The following is a 24,718-nucleotide window of genomic DNA, read 5'->3' as shown; positions in this document are numbered from 1 at the left end:
GTTCTAAAGGGGTGGGTCATGGCCAGTGTAACTTACTGTAAATTACTCAAAAAGTAACATATTAAAATTTTTAATCACTTCTATTTAAATGTAATCAGATTACTTTGCTAATTACTTTCAGAAAATTAATCACATTACTCATTTGACATTTACGCTCACCTCTCACAGAGGCTGAGCTGCATCACAGGGCCCACTGAGCCCAGAGGCAGAGCTGCATCACATGGCCCAATGAGCCCTGATGTGGAGCTGCATCATGAGGCCCACTGAGCCCAGAGAAGGAGCTACACCACGGGGCCCATTGAGCCTAAATGCAGAGCTGCATCATGAGACCCACTTAGCCCAGAGGGGGAGCTTTAAATGTAATTAGATAAATTTGTTAATTACTTTATTAGAAAAGTAACCACAAACTCATCTGACATTTACTCTCATCTCTCAAAGTGGAGGCCTGCTCAGCCTAAATTACTCAAAAAGTAATCCACTACAAATTGTTAATTTCTTCTCTTTAAATGTAATCAGATTAATTTGTTAATTACTTAAGTTTTTACGTAATAAAAATTACGTAAATTACTATCTAAAACACTTTTCACAGAAAAGTTTTTGTTTTTCTGCTCAATAAATTCAAAATGTCCACATTTTCTTGTTCATTGTCGCTCACCCTTCAGCTGAAATGCATACAAGTGTAAAAATGTGTGCATTTAAACATATGAATTTATATTTTAAATGTATTATACACAAATATTATTATTTTAGAAATATGTAAACAGTAACTCAAGTAATTACCTTTTAAGTAAAAATTCAGTAACTGTAATTGATTACATGAAAATGTAAATGATTACAAGAGTTCAAATGTAATTATTTACACTACTTTTTTATAATAGAGTAATTATATTATAGTAACTGATTACTTTGTAATCAGATTACACACAACACTGGTTGTGACCCAAAATGTGTTGCAGGACTGTTCTGATAGGGTCACGAACTATGCTAAATGCAAATGCCAAAATGTACAGGTGTAACGTATGTTGGCTGGAACTGTTGACAATGATGACGATGACGAGGACGTGAAGATGAAGAACCCAAGTGCAGTTTATTTAGAGACCATGAAAACCATTAACCCTGACTACAAACATGAAGCAATCATAACATGAAACTTGACTATAACCAGACTAGACTTGATTTGACTTGGCTTGACTTGACCATGGCTTGACAAACACATCCGATAACATTCAATTCTCCACCAATAGACAATGCAAACATGAGGGCTTAAATACAAGACATGGGAGAACATAAACCAATGAACAAACAAAACTGATAACAAGATAATTAAACAATAAACCAATGAAAACATGACACATGAACATGGAGGGAAAACAGAAATCACATGACTAGGGAAACCGGAACACATGACATGAAACAGGAACTAGAATTTCAAAATAAGACATGAATCAACAGAATACACCTGACATATCCCCCCCACTAAGGGGTGGCTCCTGACACCCCAACACATAAACAAAACACGTAATACATGACATAATTCAAAGTCTGTAGGGAGCGGGGGGGGGGGGGGGGGTGTCTTGAGGCGTGGGGCGTGGCGTGGCGAGAAAGGGCGAGGGGCGTGGGACCAGGGCAAAGTCCGTGGGAGGTGAAGCCATGAGAGCTGTGACATGGCATGGAGCAGGCTGAAGCGTCGCTGTGACGGGGCACGGAGCAGGCCAAGGCGTCGCTGTGACGTGGCACGGAGCAGGCCGAGGCGTCGCTGTGACGTGGAACTCTGGCTCGGCGGCGGCCACGTCGTGGAACTCTGGCTCGGCGGCGGCCACGTCGTGGAACTCTGGCTCGGCGGCGGCCACGTCGTGGAACTCTGGCTCGGCGGCGGCCACGTCGTGGAACTCTGGCTCGGCGGCGGCCACGTCGTGGAACTCTGGCTCGGCGGCGGCCACGTCGTGGAACTCTGGCTCGGGATCCGCCTCTCCCACAGTGAACGGGGAACCAATGAATCGAAGGGCAAGGTCGATATATTGAGCCAGGCTGAGGGAACTGCGATCGCCAGGCATCAAAAAAGAAATGGACTCATTCAGTCCAAATCTAAAACAACCCTTGAGGGCAACCTCATCAAAGTCCACCTGGCTGGCTAGACCGCAGAAGTCCACAACACAGTCCTCCAGAGGACGATTCCCCTGACGTAAGCACAGAAGCAAAACCGCTGGGTCCATGGGAGGTCGAGTATTCTTCTGTAACATATGTTGGCTGGAACTGTTGACAATGATGACGATGACGAGGACGTGAAGATGAAGAACCCAAGTGCAGTTTATTTAGAGACCGTGAAAACCATTAACCCTGACTACAAACATGAAGCAGTCATAACATGAAACATGGCTTGACCATGGCTTGACCATGGCTTGACCATGGCTTGACCATGGCTTGACCATGGCTTGACCATGGCTTGACCATGGCTTGACCATGGCTTGACCATCACATCCGATAACATTCAATACTCCACCAACAGACAATGCAAATATGAGGGCTTAAATACAAGACATGGGAGAACATAAACCAATGAACAAACAAAACTGATAACAAGATAATTAAACAATAAACCAATGAAAACATGACACATGAACATGGAGGGAAAACAGAAATCACATGACTAGGGAAACAGGAACACATGACATGAAACAGGAACTAGAATTTCAAAATAAAAGACATGAATCAACAGAATACACCTGACAACAGGTTGCGTGACATGCCCTCATCCTCAAAAAATATAAACATATGCACAGGGATATACAATACAACCCAAACTACACCGGCGGCCAAAAGTTTGGAATAATGTACAGATTTTGCTGTTTCGGAGGGAAATTGGTATTTTAATTCACCAAAGTGGCATTCAACTGATCACAAAGTATAGTCAGGACATTGCTGATGTAAAAAACAGCACATCACTATTTAAAAAAAGTCATTTTTGATCAAATCTAGACAGGCCCCCGACAAGACAGCCACATCTATGGCAAGTGCTACAGGAAGCGTGGGGTGAAATGTCACCTGAGTATCTGGACAAACTGACAGCTAGAATGCCAAGGATGCGCAAAGCTGTCATTGCTGCATGTGGAGGATTTTTTAATGAGAACTCTTTGAAGTAGTTTAAGAAGTTCTGAAAAAAACATTTCAAATTGTAATAGTAATTTTTCACGTTATTAATGTCCTGACTATACATTGTGATCAGTTGAATGCCACTTTGGTGAATGAAATTACACATTTCACAAGAGCAAAATCTGTACATTATTCCAAACTTTTGACTGCCAGTGTACAAAAAATAAAAGCTCCAAAAATGTGTGTTGTGCAATGAATCACTGGCTGCCAAGAGCATGAAACCATTGAAATTCAAGAGACATTTAGAAACCAAAATGGTAAATTTCCCTATTCAGCCTATGCCATGTTAACAACGTAGCAAATTTTTGGGCCTATGCAGTTCATGGTAATATTAATACATCACAATGTTTGAGTTTGAGGACATTTTTGTTTACTTTTGTAGGATAAAAAATTAGAAAAGGCAATTTGGGATCGGCAAAAGGCGAATTTGAATACAGGTCGCCTGTGCTTAAAGTCAAATTCACACACATCACTTCTCAGATGAATGTATTGAATTTTTCATACTGTACTGTTTTGTCTGGTTCCATCTGATTACTGGAGTGCAAATAGCCTCACCTGGATCCAGGGTGCAATGAAACAGTCTGTTCATCACTGTATGTAGATGTACAGTGAGCTGAGGGGTAACCAGTCCTGGGCTGCTCAACAGTTACCACAACCTGCTCCCATTCGTCTGGCAACTACGAAAAATGCCAATAATATGTACTTGTTTAAGTATGTGTCTGTCCATATATGACACCTATAAGATGTAATGGCTAAGTAATAAGTTTAATATCGTTTATGTATCTTTACATTACCTGTGGTTCATAGCGGATCATTAAATTGTATTCCATAGACCGAGGGAAATTGTGAACGTCGAATCTCAGTGTTTCCCCCTCTGGTACGTTCACAAAGCCTGTACCAGTCCAGGTGGGCTTACGATCCAAAGGTAATGGTCTTTGAACCACTTTCACCGCCTGTACAGTCAATAAACAATCTGAATACTTACCCAAACTGGTTCTGCTACGTGTTTAAGGAATGTTCTGGGTTCGACAGCATATTTTAACAGAAAATAACTTCAACGTGTCCCTCAGTTTGTAAAAACATGGAAAAATATGCCTACAGAAATGCACTTACAATAAAAGTCTATGGGGCAAGTGTATCGAAGGGTTTAAAATCAGAAATATAAAGCTTAAATAAGAAGTTAAAGTGCTTATGTAAATTCTCCCGTACAAAAACGTGTGTGATTTGAGATGTAATGTTGTCTAAATCGCACTTTTAGTGGTGGGACTGCTAAAAGGACTACTTTTCTAAAAGGATGAAACTTACATGGCACAAGCTGATAGGTTATTCCACAAGTAAACTATTATGCAATCAACTTGCATACTCTAACAGTTAAATTGCCTCAGTTGTTTGCTGGTAAGATGGTTTCACTATAGCTTACTTTTCTCTCTAAAACACCCCTCCTCCCCAGCCTACTGCTGATATACATTTGGTAAGTCTTTGAATGTTTTTGGAAGAGGGGGGAGGGTTGTGTAATTGCACACACAGACCTGATACTAGCCACTAGCCAGGTAAATATAACACTGAAGATGGAGCGTCACACTCAGCATTTGACCACTAGTTTTATATAATAAATAATTTTATTTTAGACACAAATTATTAGACACAGGGCAAAACATTACTCTGCAGTGTAAACTCTGCCTTCCAAAAGTTAAAATCCTGTCCAATTCTGTGTCAGATCTACTGAAGATCTATACTGCTTGAATGTTTGATTAACTTTGCATTGCATATCTAACCAACTCCTGACAAACACATTTTAATTATTTGAATTATCCTGTGTTCCATAGAACCATGTGTCTCAATCAGATACACAGGTACTGTAGATGTCTAAACCTGCTGGGCATTACTGCCTGCTGCACATACGCCAGTGCCAGTTGTCCAGCTGCGGGGTCATCAGCCAGGAGTCACTTATCACAAATGTTTCACCCCATTAATCCCAGAACATCTCCTGGTGGTGGGGCAGTGGTCAGGGACTCCCTGCCACCACCCACAGCTGGACACCGGATCCTTTCGGTTGCCTCTCGTTCTTGATTTCCCAACAAGGCATTCCTTCATTCCCGTCTAGACAAACCATATAAGAAACCCCCAGATAAGGACCAAGTGGGTCAGCGGAAATAATTCCTCCCCACCCCTTACCTCTTCTACAACGCTGATCCAAAGATACCAATGCCTTTCAACAGGTGCTGCATTGATGTTCCAATAAACCCATGACACCAGACCTCCACAGGGTAAGTGGCCATCCTCCATTTATTTTCTGTGCACTCGCTGGTGAGATCAGCATATTCACTATGTATTTGGAAAGGTTTTCTCAATCAAACATAACAAAATGCCCAAATACACGTCATTTCGTATTCACAATCTAATCCACACATAAATGACAAACCTATTGCATTATCGCGGTAAAGTTCATTTTAGTTTCACAGATTGCTTTTGTACTCAACTTAAAAAATGTCCATGAATGCGCTTTGACAATAACTTTTGAGAGTGTTGTTTTTTTGTTACCTCACAAGGATGGCATTTGTAATTCTGAAATTGCTGGAGTAAGACCACATTTGATAAAATTCCCAGAAACCCCATCCATAATTCTGGAAACTCTCCCATAAGAAATGCATGTTTTTCTTCTAAATATGTATGTTGATGAATTATTGTTATCAGGTAAAATGTGCTTTTGTATTTCATTACCCTTTAAGGACCTTTAAGGAAACAAAATTATTTCAATTCTTATATTTTTATTAATTAATTAACTTTTGCATTTAAGCAACATTTTGTGAAAACGGTACAAGGTTATCCTACTCAAATGCATATGACAACAAATAATCAGATTAGATTACCAGAAAACAGTAATACAAAAGGTTACATTACTAATCACAGTTTTAGTCATTTAATCAGTACTTGATTACACTTCTGAAGTAATCTACCCAGCACTGCTTATTGTGCAGACCTACCATACTATAACACCATAAATGTATTCTGAGAGTTGTCATGGCTGAACTTTTAGTTGGCAAGTGGCGCTGGGGTGGTTTCAGAGAAAAAAAAAAAACTCTCGCAGTGCAAAACTGAGCAATTTAAATGTTACACAAAGAGAGAGATGCAAGTAGATTGGCTACCCGATTACAAAAGCACCAATCAGCTTACACCATGTGAGCCGCTTGTCTTAACAAGTCACATGTGAGCGAGCTGACTGGCTAATAGATAACATGCTCAAAGAAAATAACAGCTTGCACCACATTAATTTTCATGGCTGAACTTTGGTCATTTATGCATTACCGACAAATTTCTGTGCATGGGGTTTGCTCCATGTAAACAGTACTTTAAGGACAGTTACGTCATGTATTTAATGTGTATTATGTGAAAAATACTGGTTTAACCAGCTTTATATGGTCTTGACATAAGTTGAAAATTTGCACAAACAAGAGTAGTAAGCACTTTTATCACATTTGTCTCATGTTTACACCAATACTTTTGAAGTCTTGCGGCTATACTTTTGAAATAGTGTGTATTTTAACATGTATCCCAGTGCAATGCCTTACCCCATTGACTTCCTTTGTAAATGTGTTACTGCAAACACAATTTCTGCATGCTTTTAAACACTGAAGGATGAATGGAAATTGTCAGACACTTACTGGTCTGAAGGAAGCTTGCTCAGCTTCATAGGTGTAGTGGTCCAGTTCTGCAAAGAAGTACCCGGATTGCACCTGATCACAACGTCTGCCAAATATGTGCTCCTTGCATACACACTGTCCTGTCTCTGAAGAACAACTAGAGCGAGAGAAAATGTGGACTTGGATATTCAGTTTGGCTTGATTGAAATCATTTATCAGAGAATCAGCTATTCACGGTAGTCGTTACAATTATTTCGTTCTTACTTATTATTCAAAGCTCCGCCTATGTCACAGTCACATGGTCTGCAGCCGTCCATATCTGTACTGAGACCCCAGTGCTGAGGCTGAAAGGAATAATAGTGTTAGGCTTTGCTTGGAATAACATACTAGCTATGTTTCCATCCAATTTGTGAATTTACTTTATGCAAGAAAATCAAATGGAAAATAACAGTTATAACTTGATGCCACTCACATGCAACACAATGAGGTCGTGTGACAACAATGTCCCTTATTACCATTTGAAAGCATCATTGAATAATACAGTTTCAAGGTACTATTTTTTTTTAATAGTATGCAGTATACAGTGTTTACTACACACTATGAAGTAAGCAGTAAGCTAGTCCATTCAGAACATAGCCAAATCCACAAACCAAAACAAATTCACCCATAATGCTGTCTCACCAGACACTGGTCACAGTTTTGTCCAGTAACAAGACGTTTACAGTAACAGCTTCCTGTCTGTATATCACAGGGACGTCCTGCTGGGAGTGTGCCGAGAGCATTACAGCTGCATGCTGGGGCACAAAAGAAAAAATAACACAGACTTGATCATGCTAACTGATTACAGACAAACAGAAAGTCTTTCACAGGTCAAAGCCTTAAAGAATGTGTATGTAACTCACGCCGACAGCCCAATGGATCATCGCTGAGGCCATATTGTCCTTTCTTACAGTGGTCACAGCGTTCTCCCTCCACATTAGCTTTGCAGCGACACTGTCCAGCAATCATACCTCTGAGCACATCCGTAGCACTGTCACATAAGCCTTCATTCAGAGACCCTCGTGGGTCACAGTCACAGGCTAAACACAAACACACAGATTACACAAATATTAAAATCAAAACTGTTATTTGAAGGAGTATTTCAGGTAAAATACAACTTAAACTATAAGGAAATGCTCTCTATTACCACATGAAATAATTTAGTCTTGTCCCTCAGTTTATAAAAACAACCAAAAATGAGGTTTTAAGTAATGTACTTACAATGGAATTCTATGGGGCAAGGTATTCAGAGGGTTCAAAAGCAGAAATATGCAGCTAATATTTTTTGTTAAATCATTTAAACAAATTCACTGAGCAAAAGGTGCTCCTTATTTGATCTGTAAAGTTGTCTAAATCATCCTTTAGTCTAAATCATCCTACCGACATTATCTGTGACATGCTGTCGATTTCCACAGAACATATATCAGCTCCTCGCTTAGACTGTAAAACAAAATACAGTAAGGTACCAAAAATCTTCTTCCAGCTGCTCCTGTTAGGGGATGCCACAGCAGACCATCTATAATCTGCATATTTGACTTGGCACAGGTTTTACACCAGGTGCCCTTCCTCATGCAACCCCCAGTGGCTGGGGGACTCTCACTCACATCTACAGGGCAATTTAGAGTCTTCAGTTCACTTAACCTGCATGTTACTGGACTTGTGGGGGACCTGGAACCAGAGCACCTGGAGGAAACCTATGCAAATACAGGGAGAACATGCAAACTCCACACAGAAAGGCCCAGTTGACTCGAACCCAGGACCTTCTTGTTGTGAGACAACAGGGCTAACCGCTGAGTCACCATGCCACTCATACAGCACCAAAAATAAAACATTAACATGAGACTAATGTGATAGAATTACTTACTAACCTTCTCTGTGCAAAACAGTGTTTGGGAAGCTACTTTGAAACTGTAGTTTGACAAGCTACAAACTACTCACACTATAAAGTAGTTAAGCTACAGTCAAGCTACTCTTTTGAAAAAGTAGTTAGCTACTCTATAAGTTACTATCAAAAAGTTGCTAACTATAGTGCTGTGGAGAAGTATTTCCCCCCATACTGATTTCTTCTGTTTTTGTGTATATCTCATACTAATTTGTTTCAAAAATTCAAACAAAATCTAACATAAAACAAAGGCAATCTGAGTAAACACAAAATACAGTTTTTAAATGATAATGTTATTTATTGAAGAAAAAGGTTATCCAATACCAACTGGGCCTGTGTGAAAAAGTATTCCCCCCCCCCCAACCCCCCAACCCCTAGTCCATGGGGTTTAGCTGGACTAGACACACCCAGCCCTGATTACTGCCAGCCCTTTTCAATCAAATCAATACCTAAACAGAACTTTTTCAGCAGCATGAAGTTGGCTATAAGGTCTCACCCAGTAGCACACTATGCCATGGTCAAAAGAAATTCCAGAAATGATGAGGAAAAAGGTGATTGAAATACATCAGTGTGGGAAGGGTTACAAAGCTATTTCAAAGGCTCTGTGATTTCAAAGAACCACAGTGAGAGCCATTATCTCCAAATGGAGAAAACTTGGCACAGTAGTGAACCTTCCCAGAAGTGGCCGACCTTCCAAAATTCCTCCAATAGCATAGCGACGACTCATCCAGGAAGTCACAAAAAGCCAAGGACAACTTCCAAGGAACTGCAGGCCTCTCTCGCATCAATAAAGGTCACTGTCCATGACTCCACTACCAGAAAACCACTGCTGACCCAGAAGAACACAAAGGCTCTTCTGAATTTTGCCAAAACGCACTTTGATGATCCTCAAAGATTTTGGGAAAATGTTCTGCAGACTGATGAGCTGAAAGTTAAACTGTTTGGAAGACAGGGGTCCTGTTATATCTGGTGTAAATCAAACACACAATTTCAAAAAAAGAACATCATACCTACGGTCAAGCATGGTGGTGGTAGTGTGATGGTATGGAGATGCTTTGCTGCTTCAGGGCCAGGACAACTTGCAATAATTGAGGGAAACTGAATTCTGAAAATCAGAATACCAGAAAATCCTAAAGGAGAACATCCGATCATCAGTCCGTGAGTTGAAGCTCAAGCGCAACTGGATTATGCAGCAAGACAATGATCCAAAGCATAGGAGTAAGTCCACCTCTGAATGGCTCGAAAAAAGCAAAATTAAAGTTTTGGAGTGGCCAAGTCAAAGTCCTGACCTGAACCTGGTTGAGATGCTGTGGCAGGACCTTAAAAAGGCAGTTCATACTTGAAAACCCTCCAATGTGGCTGAACTAAAGCAGTTCTGCAAAGAAGAGTGGACCAAAATTCCACCACAGCTTTGTGAAAGACTGATCTCCAGTTATCAGGAGTGTTTGGTTGCAGTTATGGGTGGCACAACCAGCTATTAAGTTTAAGGGGGCAGTTAGTTTTTCACATGTGTGATATAGGTGTTGGATAACTTTTTTGCTTTAATAAAAAAAAAAAAATATTTTAGAAAAATATATTTTGTGTTTACCCAGGTTGCCTTTGTTTTATGTTATATCTCGTTTGAAGATCTAAAACTATTTAGTCTGAAAAATACACAAAAATAGAAGAAATCAGGAAGGGGGCAAATACTTTTTCACAGCACTGTACATTGAAGCTACAATACTTAATGAGGCAATTTTTTTAAATTTTTTTTTTTACTATCAAACCAATAATAATATTAACAAAATTTACAATAATAACATTTATTAATTAATAAATGTATTAATTACATTTATATCAACAACAACAACAGAAAATAAAAACAGAAAAGATCAGATGCCATTAAAAAAAAATGTATACTATAAACTTATATTTTATACTCACACTTTTCAGTCCTGCTGTGCACAGGTGTAGCCTACTTCCCTAAAGTCATACATTTTTATCACAAACTCTCCTTGGGCTGAAGTTTTGTGCTCGTCACATAATATTTAGTATGGATAATAGAGACTCAGGGCTTGTTTCTACCCTCACCTGTGTTCTTGTTCACTGTATTTTCTGACTTTTTTACCACTGACACGCAAGAGCAGCTCTATAGGTCACATACAGAGGTTACGCTACAAATATCTGACAATATTTGTTGTTTTCTCGATATAGTCAACATTTTTAGTTAAAAATGACTTTGTGTAGTAAGCGTGAGTCTGATAAAACAGGTGTTCTATTTAATAATTTGCAGAGTTGGGTAACATACTATTAAAAGTGTACTTATGTTATTGATGTTTCTTGCTGAGAGTGGCAGAGCACGTCTGGTGATCTCTTTCCCGCACACATATGCAGTGAGCGGTGAGTGAGCAGGTGAGCGAGAGAGAGAGAGAATGTATAAAAAGGTTTTTGAAAGAGTGCATGCTCTTCTGCTCTCAGCCAGAATAATCACATAAGGACACGTATATGAATCAAAACTGATGTGCAGTACCAATTATACAGAATGTATGATAGTCCTAATTCTAGAGAGCACATCAATAGGAAGACAAAGCTAAATCCCGGTCATTTAAAGGCCATTTTTCAGGTTCAAAAAAGAGGACATGTGTCATGTTTATGTGTTTTGTTCTTGTTTTTATGTATTTTATTTTCAAGTTTAGTTACTGTTCATGTCATGTGATTTCCTGTTCCCTCATGTAATCTTGTCATATGTTTCCCCTATTCATGTGTCTTGTTTTCATTGTTTGATTACTTTGTTATTAGTCTTGTGTTTTCATTGGTTAAAGTTCATTTAGTGTTGTTATCTTGTTTATAGATTTGTCTTGTAATTGGTTGTCTTGTTTACCTGTTACCCATGTCCTTGTATTTAAGCCCTCATGTTTGCCATTGTCTAGTGTCAGGTATTGTAAATGTAACTTTGTTGTATCATTTGAAGTCAAATTATGTTTAAGTCAAGTCTAGTTTATGTTTAGTTCACGTTTATAGTTAGGGTTACTGGATTCCATGTTTGAAAAATAAAACTGCACTTGGGTTCATCACATCATCGTCATCTCTTTATTTACCTCATCGTTACATAAGCTACATAACCATCATACAGTCTCTTATACAAGTGAGCCATACAATAAGCTGCATGATTTAACAGTAGATGGTGGTAATGCACTATTTTAGTTTGTGATCTGCCATTGCAGAAGAAGAAGAAAGGCACTGCCTGATTCTGACCAGCAGTCAGAATACGCTGTAAATTCGTCAGACATTTTGCCGGCAGAAATTTGGCTTCTACGCAATAAAGAGAGCTATTCGTTATAATCTGACCAGAGCATGATGTAGCATTTGGTCACGCTACACCACTACTTGCTGGAACAAGTAGTTCTCTACTGGAATTGCTACACTGTTTTAAAAGCAGCTGAGCTACTGTCAAGCTACTGAAAAATGTAGTTAAGTTAATAGCATTGCTACTTGTTAGTTAGCTACTCCCCAACACGGTGCAAAGTTATATCCAATCTTTCAACTCATGTCATGACTATGTGAAGGCAAACTTGATAACATCCGCTTAATATAGGCAAGAATACTAGAAAGGGGTGTGACATTACTATTTACAAAGTACTGTTTACATGAAGCAAACTCCATCCACAGAAATTGCGTGTAGCACATAACTTAGATCTGCCTAGAAAAGTATTTCCACCTCAAAAGGACGATCTAGACAACTTTACAGCTAAAATAACACATTTTTGCGTGGAAGAATTAACATAAGTGCTTTAACCAAAGTACAAATGGTACCAGCGGTACGAATTTAAATCATATTTAGTTAAACACACTTACGCTGACAGATGTTGGGGTCTCTGATATCTCTCTCCGGGTGCTTGTAGTAGAAGGGTTTACAGCTCTCACACCATTGGCCCAGTGTGTTGTGTTGACAATCCTCACACACTCCTCCACTCATGTTCCCCGATGACAGATACATCGCCATGTCAAAGTGACACGAACGCGAGTGCCCGTTACACTCACATTCTGGGACAGAGAGGCAAGATGACAGGTGGAAAAGCAAACAAAACATTTAAACACAACATGAAACGGCATTCGCAAGGCACTTTACATCTTTAATGTAACGTATTTCTTTCCAACAGTTCATTTGGAGTGCTCACATAATGCACTCTTGCACAGTGAAAATGAGACTCAAAAACTCGTTCTTGATTGACATTTCTATGTATTTTTTAAAATCCCTTATTTGGATAGTATAATGTTATTTGAATTTGAAGCACTCAATATTCACAGTTCTCTCAGATAATCACGGTTAAATCAAATGAGGCAACAGGTGATAATTGCGGCAGAAGGGTGCATTAACGCGTCCATGTAGTGCTTGTTCAATGTACAGCAGTTCCACCACCCCCCTATCACAGGTTCCACCTCTTAAATTGATTGCATTTTAGTGTTTATTTTATATTTATTTATTTATTTTTTGCTAGCTGCATATTCAATTATGCAATCAAATAATTATAGGCAATCTCACTTATACCTTCATTGACACAAATTACACAAGTATCCTGTGATTATTTGTAAGTTTTCCCTGCAAAACAACAACAACAATAACAAAAATGGCACAAATAGCTTCGCAATTTTGCGCAAAGCAACAGTGAATAAATTAATTTGGCCGCAATAATCAAGTAAAAAGTACTGCGAAATCCTGGTGAGACTGATTCAAGAAGCAAAAGTGTATAAGACACTGTAATAAGACATCTTTTCTGAGAATATATCGTAAATTAAGCTAAAAATGTTTTTTGCTTTGTATCATAAACCTCACTGAATCTTGTTGGATTTTTGCTAAAACAATAATAATAATAAATAATACAGCTGGGAAATTTAATGCATTAATTTCTGCGATTAATATTTTTTTCTTTAACGCGTAAAAAAACAAAACTCAATGCAGTATCTGTTTTTTTTGTTTTGTTTTTTACTTCCTGGTCCTTCACGCAATAGGAGAAAGTTGTCTCGAGATCTTCCTGGCTACTCAGATGCTCACACTGCCGATTAGTGTGAGCATCTGCTGCCTGCCAGGAACAAACCCAGGCACCTTTGTACAATGGGCGAAACTTCAATGTTTTTCCCCACTTTCTGTGGCTAACATTGGCATACATACATTTTAAGGAGAAACACGCTCAGCTCAACTGCACATCCTCGGACAGAAACTGATTGTGTAAAGCAGTGCATGCATATTCATTACGCACAACGCATGTCCTGTTCATAAAAAATATGGGGGCGGATTTACTGTACGGAGAATGTAGACTTCAACCGCCCACGTGAGTGAGACCCAGTGTGTGTGTGAGACTGAGAAGGACTTGGATGTTCAGGTATACTTGTAGAGACTGAACGGCAGCCAGAGAAAATAATAGTTTTGAGATTTTATACTTCAGCAAATTAAACTTCAGCATTCAATATGTTTTATATCTGTATGTATAGTGTCTAATAATGCATTGGCAATGTACACTTAAGTTTCTCTTGCCAATAAAGTTTGATATGAATTGAATCTGCCTATTATAAAAAATAAATTCCTCTGGAAAACACCAGAAAATGTTGTCCAAATTGTAATTATAGCATGACCACTGATTTTATGGCATGTAAACATATACTTGTATCAAAGACTAATACTTGTAAAATGTGTCTAATTAACTCTATGTACAAAAATTAACATACATATTTAAGTAATTAAAATAAAGTTCTTTGAGACAAAGCATAAAATAAATATATTGTTTTTATGATGATTTTTTTTATGTTTGTTGTAATGTATCATGTACCATGATTTATCGTGATTAATTAGTTAACATTTTTTAATCAATTCACAGCCCTAATAAATAATAATAATAAAACAAAAACAATCTGCCAAAGAGGTAAGAAACTTAATTCAAGAAATATTCTCTGAAAACATACCGTAATATATTCTGTAATTTTGCTTCTCCGAGTAAATTTATATTGTTTTTAGATTATATATTTTTATTAGTTAAGAAGACAAAAATTTTGTAGTGTCAGTTACTATTTCATGGTGTCTTGATTTTTATTTTATTTTTATTATTATTATTGAAAATATGTGTTTAAGCTGCATGTGTGTTTGTCGTACTCTTGCATGCGTTTGTGTTGCGGCCCTCTGCTGGTCTCCAGGGCAGATCTTGGTAAAAGTCCTCACACTGCTCACAGTTCAGTCCAGCAGTGTGGTGATTACACACACACTGACTATGAACCTGCACACACACACACACACACACACACATTCACACACTTACATAAAGGTGAGATGTAAAGAGTTGCCGCTTTTATTGTTATTAATGTTGTTTAGTCACCATGCCCTCGACTCCAACGTCATCGTAGACTGGTGCACACTTGGCGGCATGGCCATAGCAGAAACAGTTGCCACGGATGATCATGTCATAAAGAGAATAATAGTATTTCTCTTTCACCTTCTCTCGATCATCAGACAGATTATCACCTAGAGTGTGTAACTTCTCCATCCGAATGCGCAAGTTTGTGATCTTTAGTAAGTCTACACACACACACAAACACAAATCAGTGTATCATAATTACTAAACAATGATAATCAGTGATCAGTAAGACCAAAAATAGACACTACAAAAAAAATTATAAAAATAAAGTAAAAAAATAAATTAAAAAAATTCATAACTTCTTGACCCTACAAGAATGACGCGCATACACAAATGCACAAAGCCTCCTATTGGGTTGCCGTGGAGACATGATAATAACTTACTCTGAATATGTGGACTGTAAGGGTCAGGAATCACAAATGCAGGATCAAGCACCCTGAAAATCACCTATGCACAAGAACAGTGGCAGTGAGTTTATTTACTAAATCCATTTGCTAGAGATTACGTTTATAAAGTGTGTTGAGCACTTATGTTTTAAAAAAAAAAAAGTGTGTTTATATGTATATGTACTTCTCCCTCTGTTGATGGCTCAATGCCAGAATAGCGACTGTCACAAATGACATCATCCACTTTTTTGATTGGCCCTTGAGGGACGTGTGGGTAGGAGTTATTGCAGTTAAAAGCATAGTAACGGTACACCTGCCAGCTTTGCCCAAAATCTGACGAACGCTCGATCACCATGGCGGCAGGACGAAAGGTCTGTGAAACACAGCAAAAACATAAAATGTACACATCATTTTCAAATTCTGACACGAGAAGCACTTCAAACATATCTCCACACATGTTCCACATTCCTCAAGAGTGTGCCCTGGTTAGTGTTTGCTCTGCTTCAGTGAATATTTAGTGTTTATTTCACCTTAAAGGTCATGATGAGGTGTGTGAAGTGGAATTCAGACTCCAAGTCCAGCTGAATGGTCACATTTTCAACTCCTGATAAAGAGATGTAGAAGTGAGTGCGGAAAGGAGAAAGAGAGAAGGAGAGATAGATAGTACAATAACAGTATATATATATATATTTAGAAACTTAATATTATATACTAAGATATAAACTGATTTCATAACCACTGAATAATTAATAATAATATTTCAAGTAAAAAACAATATTTCACTAATTATTATTTTTAAAAGAGCAGTAGCATGTTAGTAAAGTGTATCATTTCTGCGGCACCAAACTGAATTTAAAAAGTAATGACTTTCAAACAGGTTTCCCAAACACCCCATCTTCAATTGGTCACCCAAACCGAACTCATGCCATTGGCTGAGCCAATACTGCTTTAATTGTTTGACACAAACACAAAAATTAAATAAAAATAAAAATGAATTATATATATACACACACACGCACACACACCGATGTCACAACATTAAAACCACCTGCCTAATATTGTGTAGGTCCCCCTTGTGCCGCCAAAACAGCACCAAGCCGCATCTCAGAATAGCATTCTGAGATTATATTCTTCACACCACAATTGTATAGAGCGGTTATCTGAGTTACTGTAGACTTTGTCTGTTCAAACCAATCTGGCCATTCTCTGTTGACCTCTCTCATCAACAAGGCATTTCCATCCACAGAACTGCCGCTCACTGGATGTTTTTTGTTTTTGGCACCATTCAGAGTAAATTCTAGAGACTATTGTGCGTGAAAATCCCAGGAGATCAGCAGTTACAGAAATACTCAAACCAGCCCATCTGGCACCAACAATCATCCATGCAATTATCTAATCAGCCAATCGTGTGGCAGCAGTGCAGAGCATAAAATCATTCAGATACGGGTCAGGAGCTTCAGTTAATGTTCACATCAACCATCAGAATGGGGAAAAAATGTGATCTCAGTGATTTGGACAGTGGCATGATTGTTGATGCCTGATGGGATGGTTTGAATACTTACATAACTCAAATCAAATCAAATCAAATCAAACCACTTTATTGTCACTCAACCACATACACAAGTGCAAAGGTGGGTGAAAGCCTTGGGTGCAGTTCCAAGCAACATAGTAGTCATGACAGTGATGAGACATATACCAATTTACAATAAACATCAGATTTACACAACACAATTTACATATCTAATATACACATAATTACACACAACACGATATACAATTAATAATATACAATGTACAGTATACAATATACAATACACACAATATAGAATACACATACACACAATATAGAATACACAGTATACAATAAAAATAGTATATATATAATATACAGTAGGTTGTATTGTACTGTATTGACATTCAGGCTGTCGGTTGATAGTAAGTTGCCACTGTGTTGTTTAGAGAGAATATAATTTATGACAGTCCGGTGTGAGATAATAAGATTAATAAAGTGCAGTGCTGATGTATTTTGATCGTGAGAGATCAAGAGTTCAAAAGTCTGATTGCTTGGGGGAAGAAGCTGTCATGTAGTCGGCTGGTGCTGGTCCTGATGCTGCAATACCGCCTGCTGGTAGCAGTTAGAGCAGCCCATGGCTCGGGTGACTGGAGTCTCCGATGATCATCTGAGCTTTTTTCACACACCGCCTGGTATATATGTCCTGGAGGAGGGAAGCTCTCCTCCAATGATGTGTCTGGCAGTTCGCACCACCCTTTGCAGGGCTTTGCGTTTGATGGCGGTGCTGTTGCCGTACCAGGCGGTGATGCAGCCAGTCAGGATACTCTCTACAGTGCTGGTGTAGAACCGTGTGAGGATGTGGTGGTTCATTCCAAACTTCCTCAGCCGTCTCAGGAAGAAGAGGTGCTGGTGAGCTGCTGATCTCCTGGGATTTTCATGCACAACAGTCTCTAGAATTTACACCGAATATTGCCAAAAACAAAAAACATCCAGTGAGCGGCAGTTCTTTGGATGGAAATGTCTTGTTGATGAGAGAGGTCAACAGAGAATGGCCAGACTGGTTTGAACTGACAAAGTCTACAGTAACTCAGATAACCACTCTGTACAATTGCGGTGAGAAAAATAGCATCTCGTGCCGCTGTTTTGGCGGCATGAGGGGGAACTACACAATATTAGGCAGGTGGTTTTAATGTTGTGTCTGATCGGTATATTTATATATATATATACCGGTATTATAATATAATTGATTATGGGTTTTGTAGTTCTTTTCTTTGTCTTTGTTCATTGGTTCTTGTGTTCATTAGTGTCAGGTGTCCCTTATTTGCTTATTAGTCCATGTATTGAATCCCTGTGTTTTCCTCTGTTCATTGTCTGTTTTCCATTTTTAGGCTGTAATGGTTTGTTCAGTTCTTATGTTTCAAATGTTTTTCATTAAAATAAGCTGCGTTTAGATCCTGCTCTCTTGCCTCATCTCTCAAATGTTGTGTGTATATACTTCACCTTTAAATATTTCTTTAATTGATTATATTTTTAAGTTTGATATACAATGAAAATGTACCAAAACTTCCTCCCCAGTCAAAAAAATGTATGGAAACTAAGCAGCAAAACCTCTTGTTCTGAAATTGCTGGATTTCTGATGTCATAGACCCAAATGAACATGTTCAGCATTGAGCAGCAGTTGTTTTTGTTTTCCGCTCAAATTAAAGATTTCTTTCAGCTGTACGAAACACGAACAGATGTACATACGTTTAAACTCAATGTTAAGTGTATTCTACAAATATTATTTAAAAATTATGCGTGATGCATTGTAATCATATTTACAAGAATTTGAAATGTAAGTTTTACTCGATCAGTAGGGGATTGAAAATGTGAAATGCAGGAAACTATTGCCAATGAACCAAAACTATTCACAAAGTTAGTTCACTGTCATTTTAAATATGTAAAATCTCTATGCTTGTAACATAATGAAAAAAATGTGTTTGCATTTCATCTGCATGTACTCTCAGGGAATCCGGGTGTAACAAAACAAACACACTGCCAAATAAAGTATCCAAACTCATACATTCCGAGAATTAGTGATGCTGTGCCACATCTGTGGAGTCTGTCTCTTAGTGTGACTGTTGTGGAGGCTGGTCACCAGGGAGAGAGCAGGCCAGCTGTTTCCCACGCCCAGCGGCTTCACCCATCCCGTCCCAACTCTCACTTTCCCATTCACTCTACTTCCTGTGTGTTTCATCCTCAGAGTTAAGCTGTTTCTTTTCCTTATTCTGCTTCCATCCTCCCCCTCTCTCTTAATCCAAGTTTCTCTCTCAAGAGACAGTGTGTTCTTCCAATGGAAATTCTTTGTGGACTGAAGACATGAGAATTGATGTGTTTCTTAAAATCATTAATGTTTCAAATTCTGAGTCCATTTGTGAAAATGCTACACTCTTGTGATTCTTTCCCCATTTTGCATTACAATCAACAATTTGAGTTGTAAGCTGAAATGAAAAATGTATATGACTTTTTAAAATGTCTTAGTATTTGGTATATCCCCCTTCTGGCTTTAATGACAGCATGCACTCGAGCTGTCGTGGACTCTAAAAGTTTGTGCAAAACTTTATTCGTATTATCCAGCATGACTGAGAATGTTCCAAAGAGTATCTAGTGTGCTTCAATGCTGCAAAAACCTGCAAAACAAATCTGAAAAACCTTCTGTTTAATGTAGTTAACATGGTCATAATCTCCACTTTAACTTTCACTCTCAGATGTAAAAGTGAAACTAAACAGGCACCAAATGTGACTTTCAAATGTAAAGGGAAAGTGAAAGTATAGATTTGCAGTAAAAAAAATAAAAAATAAAATAAAATTTAAAAAAAAGATTTTAATATTGTTCTGTTTCTCACCCACACCTATTATATTGCTTCAGAAGATTTGGATTAAACCACTGGAGTTTTATGGATTACATCTATATTAACTTTATGTGATTTTTGGAGCTATAAAGATCTGATCACCATTCACTTGCATTGTATGGACCTACAGAGCTGAAATATTTTTCTAAAAATCTTCATTTATGTTCTGCTGAAGAAATAAAGTCATACATATCTGGGATGGCATGAGGGTGAGTAAATGATAAGAGAACTGTAATTTTTGGGTGAACTATCCCTTTAAGGAGAGCTGAAGGCCCTGCGCCCCATAACAGGTAATTTTCAAGGAGAAACGTGTTGCTGAATGTATGACTTGCGAACGTCAATGGAGAAAAAATATAGACATTCTTTTGAAACTGTTACGTGAATAAACAAAAGCTTTTCTATGGGTTCCGTTTCTAGGGGTTTTAGAAAGTTGCTTAAAAGTAAGAGTAGCAGCAATGTGATTACTTTTTCATGAAGTAATAATTAATATAATTTGATTATAATTTTAGAGAAGTAATTAGTAATCTTAAATGTATTACTTTTTTTTGGGAGTAACACCGTTCAGAACATTTGAGTGTTCTATAATGAGTGTCAAGATCAAAAATTGATTTACCGTTATCAGTTACATTTCATGAAAGTCTCTGAACTTTGTCTCTGATAATTCTCCTAACAATTGCAAGCATACAGTAAAAGTATATAAAAGCTATAAAATTACATTTGATAATATGGACTTGGAAAAACGTGATAAGACATGTTTACATTTATATTGAGATCTCTGACTTTAGATTGCAGACTTTGGTATTGCAGTAATTCTGAGCACAGTTTGAGATGTTGAAACTGTGAAACTCTTCAGAAACTTTAGAGGAAATATAGATTACTGGGATCTTTTTCTCAGGGGAAAACACAAGCAGGAGACTGAAGCAAAAGTCTCAATTTGATCTCCATGTCATTACTGTCTAGGAGAAAAAACTGTGATATTAAAAAGATCTCATTTGTGATTTTTCTTTCCTGTAGAAGTTTGAATTGCGTGTGTATTTCGACTTGGTTCACACACACTCTTACCGTTCTGGGACTGCCACCAGGTTTTGAGACGATTGGGAGCGAAGTTTGTCACCACATTCTCAATGGTATGGCTGAAGGGATAGGTGAACTCATTGTACATCTTTCGGGAATCACATTCAAAACATTTCTTCTCATCCTGAAGATGAACAGAGAGAGAAATGCAGATGTTAGTGGACTGTGTGAGAGATATACTGTAGAGTCTTTTGTGGACTGGCAGAGTGAAAACACATTAATGCGGACAGCAGGACTCCAGATGTTCTGAATGCGCACCATCCACAACTCTCTCACTAACATAAACACACATGAACACTCACATGCACACACACATATTAACATATTAAGTGTTAACATATAACTTGCCCGTATAAAATAATATTTGCAAAACAGCTCCTGGATCTTTGCGGAGCCCCTACAGGAAAGTGATGTTGTGGTTGGTGTTTTGGTGACCTCGATATTAGCGCTCCTGTCTACCGATAGTACCGAAACAGCCCTGATTATATTCCAGATCAGATCTACGCATTAGCCTCAGTCCAAATATTCTGTCTGATCACAGGCTAATCACACACTGAACTTCTCACGTGATTTGATGTATGGAATGGAAAAGATAGGCCACACAGATCGTTTAAAGGGCAAAATAGTGGCCTGAGGGAGTCTGGAGCATTTCTGAGAGAGGGGCCTTCATCAGTCCTCCCTCCCATCACATATTCTGCACACAGAGATCTGATTGTTCATCAGACAGTGAATTAAAGAGTGGGCAGAGAAACAGAATGTTGTAATACCCACCCAACAACATACACAACACCAAGACTATGATCAAATCACTGGTGTTTTTATTTTGCATGCATCATGTACAAGAGGTGGATGAAATGAGTGAAAAACTTTACAATATATTTATATCAAAAATTTTATATGGGGAATCTCTATACTTATCACACTGTAAATTCGGTTGAAACTGGTGAATTTTAAAACCACCCCCCTGTGGCCGAAGCTGGAAGTGTTGTTGAAGGTATGGGCGCATGTGAGCTCCAGTCGGTGGAGTAAAGATTTAATTCTGGAGTGGAAATGCAACCAGCGAATCATGCTCAGAATTGTTTATGTAAATGTGATTACTTTGTGGTGTCCACAGGACCAGAAGCGTATCTCAGAGGTCACTCACATAACACATTATCAGTAGTGCCAGAAGGAAAAGTCATTCTATCTGAGGGGATTGAGGGTTTCATTGGGTCCTCTGTGTGTGTGTGTGTGTGTGTGTTTTTTTTTTAAATCACATAACAAAGTGGCTACCTGCATATTGATTTTACCAGAGAAATTTGATTTGGCAGACAAAAGTTTTTCAAATATTAACATTTAACTGCTATACATTTTTTTTTTTTTTTTTAAAGAATAAAGGAATAATAATAAAAGATTATTCTACACTACTCATGCCAATATTGATTTTTTCAAGAATGTCAGCTTTAAAAGAGACTTTTAATCTTTTCTCTGTCTCCGGATGGTTACACCACTTAGAATATTTTTTTTATTTTAAGCCCCAAGAAAAAATTATAAAATGACTTTGTATTCAGTAGTTGAAAACATGCTTATCAAAGAGGTGTATTTAAGTAATAATTTTGTGTGAATTTCATTTTTTTTGTATTTTCGAATAACAATAGTTTCAGACAAATAAATTAGCATCACGTCGTCACTGACCCATACAAGTCCTTCGATCAATCACTCAATCAATCAGTCAATCAGTCAGTCTGTCTATCTGTGGATCTTGGTAAATGTAAATCAAATAAACATGATTTGGAGATATTTTATTGTAATTCTTAACAGCATGTCTGTCTTGTATAGCACAAGGAGTTTGCCATGCTCTGTTACATTACCTGCAGATGACTCATGATGCAGAATGTCTCTGGTCCATCCAATCCACAGGTAGAGGTGGCAGTAAGCCGATGTGCTCTGCCGATCAGCAGATCGCCAGTGGCGGGGTAACAGCTCCCTTCTGTACATTTGTCATTTTGATCTGGATTTTGTGCCAGGACACGCAAACCAGTGACTATGAGAGAAAATATAAGATGCTGGACTGAGATTCTACAACTGAAGCTTGACACATGACTGTCATATTTATTTTATTAATAAGTCCGTGCTCTTAATTATTCATAGACATGAGTTGCATAATTTTAGAGATATTAACCAAATGTACAAATCCATTATATAAACATCATATAAACATTTGCAATAAAATGGATTATTAAAACTATTTTATTGCCTTAACTGTTTCTGAAACAGTTGAAACTTCGTGTAACCTATGCATGTGGTTAAATTATTTTGGCATCTGGGTTACAATAGAGTCTGTTTCTAATTATTCAAATGAATGCCACATGGGAACGACTTTTGACCCAATGGAGAGTTTAATGTAGCATGTAGAAAACCAGATGATGTGCACACAACACCAAACTTGACACTATCTAACCTGCCACCTCAATAAATGTATGAACAGACAAGATAAGGATGGATGCTGATTTTAAACCACAGACTGTATTTGATCACACTCCCAACAAATAATGGAAAACATAACTGAACCTTTCTTTCCTAAAACACAGTTTCCCCTGCTTTTATACTTTAAATGCAGGCAGAATATCAATGCTCTTACAAATAAATCAAATTAGAACCATAAATGGTTTTACAGCCTGATACCACATGAGAACCATTTCAAGTTCCACAAAGAACTTGTTATTCTCTAGTTCTTTACTAAATAATGTATGTATTGGTGCTTTAAAGAACCCAGAAACCAGTGCACTAATCTGAAAAAAAAAAAATATGTAATGTAACATTAAAACTTTTTAAATCTTAATTTAACCATATAAGCAACTTAAGAACCTTACAGTTCTTAGCAAAAAAACAAAACAAAACAAAAAAACAACATATTCACATTGTATATAAAAGAGGCAGAGTCAGAGTTATGAATTGACGGCACAAATAAACAAATCTTACCTATTGTAAAAACTGCGATCCTAAATATCCACATTTTGCTCTTTCTCCAGCACTGTTTTCCAGAGCTGCGCAGAGCTTTTTCCAAGCCCCTCACCCGTGAGAGAACCGGAGTTCCCGCCCATGATATTAAACAACACTCAATTACGCATGTTGTGCTGCTCCGAACACTGAGAATCACGCTAAACAGTCTGGCAGTGTGTCAAAACTTGGTGAACTGCCTACTTAAGACAGCATTATTTAGGTGTATCGTTGGCGCGAGCTTAAATTTTGGGCATTATAGGCGCGTTCAAACGCAGCTAGACGGAGCGCGACGTAATGAAACAGCGCAGGTACTGTATGGAGTTATATTTGTGGCACAATTCTGTGCAGAAGATGATATTTTGAGCGCACAAAAATGTTCTGCGCGCGCAAGATGATGTTCGCAAATTTGATTTTAATTTGCTCAAAATGAATTCATCTTTGCAAGAAAATGCATTGCTTTACAAAACTTTGTTTAAAGGCTAGTTTAAGGGCAGTTCACCCACCTTGAATTTATTATTCCATTTTGACCAGAGGCAGTTGCGTTTGTATTCTTTTATCTCTTGGTCACAGATCCCCCATTAAGTATATATATATATATATATATATATATATATATATATATATATATATATATATATATGTGTGTATTAGTGAGAAACCACTGGAAATGACTCAATGCATGAGTGAAAAGTTCAACCGAACCATGAACCAATTCAGATGTTATGCTAACCCATTTGACCAATTCATTGAAAAGAACCAACTCAAAATAGAGATTCA

At 37.9% G+C, this 24,718-nt stretch overlaps 1 protein-coding gene across 1 annotated transcript in view; it reads right to left on the bottom strand.

Annotated features, from left to right (window-relative positions):
• Positions 1 to 24,057, bottom strand: part of LOC127436829 (laminin subunit beta-1-like) — a 74,905-nt gene extending 50,848 nt beyond the window's left edge. The window contains exons 1-15 of the mRNA XM_051691263.1: positions 23,921 to 24,057; positions 22,810 to 22,982; positions 20,948 to 21,083; positions 16,012 to 16,085; positions 15,666 to 15,854; positions 15,479 to 15,542; positions 15,057 to 15,256; positions 14,837 to 14,957; positions 12,547 to 12,735; positions 7,694 to 7,870; positions 7,473 to 7,585; positions 7,056 to 7,135; positions 6,813 to 6,948; positions 3,945 to 4,103; positions 3,706 to 3,827 (exon numbers count right to left, since the gene is read on the bottom strand). Of these exons, the coding sequence (XP_051547223.1) occupies positions 3,706 to 3,827; positions 3,945 to 4,103; positions 6,813 to 6,948; positions 7,056 to 7,135; positions 7,473 to 7,585; positions 7,694 to 7,870; positions 12,547 to 12,735; positions 14,837 to 14,957; positions 15,057 to 15,256; positions 15,479 to 15,542; positions 15,666 to 15,854; positions 16,012 to 16,085; positions 20,948 to 21,083; positions 22,810 to 22,982; positions 23,921 to 23,954 (1,967 nt within the window). The 5' untranslated portion in view covers positions 23,955 to 24,057. The remainder of the gene's footprint in view (positions 1 to 3,705; positions 3,828 to 3,944; positions 4,104 to 6,812; positions 6,949 to 7,055; positions 7,136 to 7,472; positions 7,586 to 7,693; positions 7,871 to 12,546; positions 12,736 to 14,836; positions 14,958 to 15,056; positions 15,257 to 15,478; positions 15,543 to 15,665; positions 15,855 to 16,011; positions 16,086 to 20,947; positions 21,084 to 22,809; positions 22,983 to 23,920) is intronic.
• Between the last annotated feature and the right edge of the window lie 661 nt (positions 24,058 to 24,718).

Source organism: Myxocyprinus asiaticus, chromosome 47, assembly GCF_019703515.2.
Source record: "Myxocyprinus asiaticus isolate MX2 ecotype Aquarium Trade chromosome 47, UBuf_Myxa_2, whole genome shotgun sequence".
Taxonomy (NCBI): domain Eukaryota; kingdom Metazoa; phylum Chordata; class Actinopteri; order Cypriniformes; family Catostomidae; genus Myxocyprinus; species Myxocyprinus asiaticus.
The sequence above is the reverse complement of the archived record's forward strand: the minus strand, read 5'-3'. Positions and strand labels throughout refer to the sequence as shown.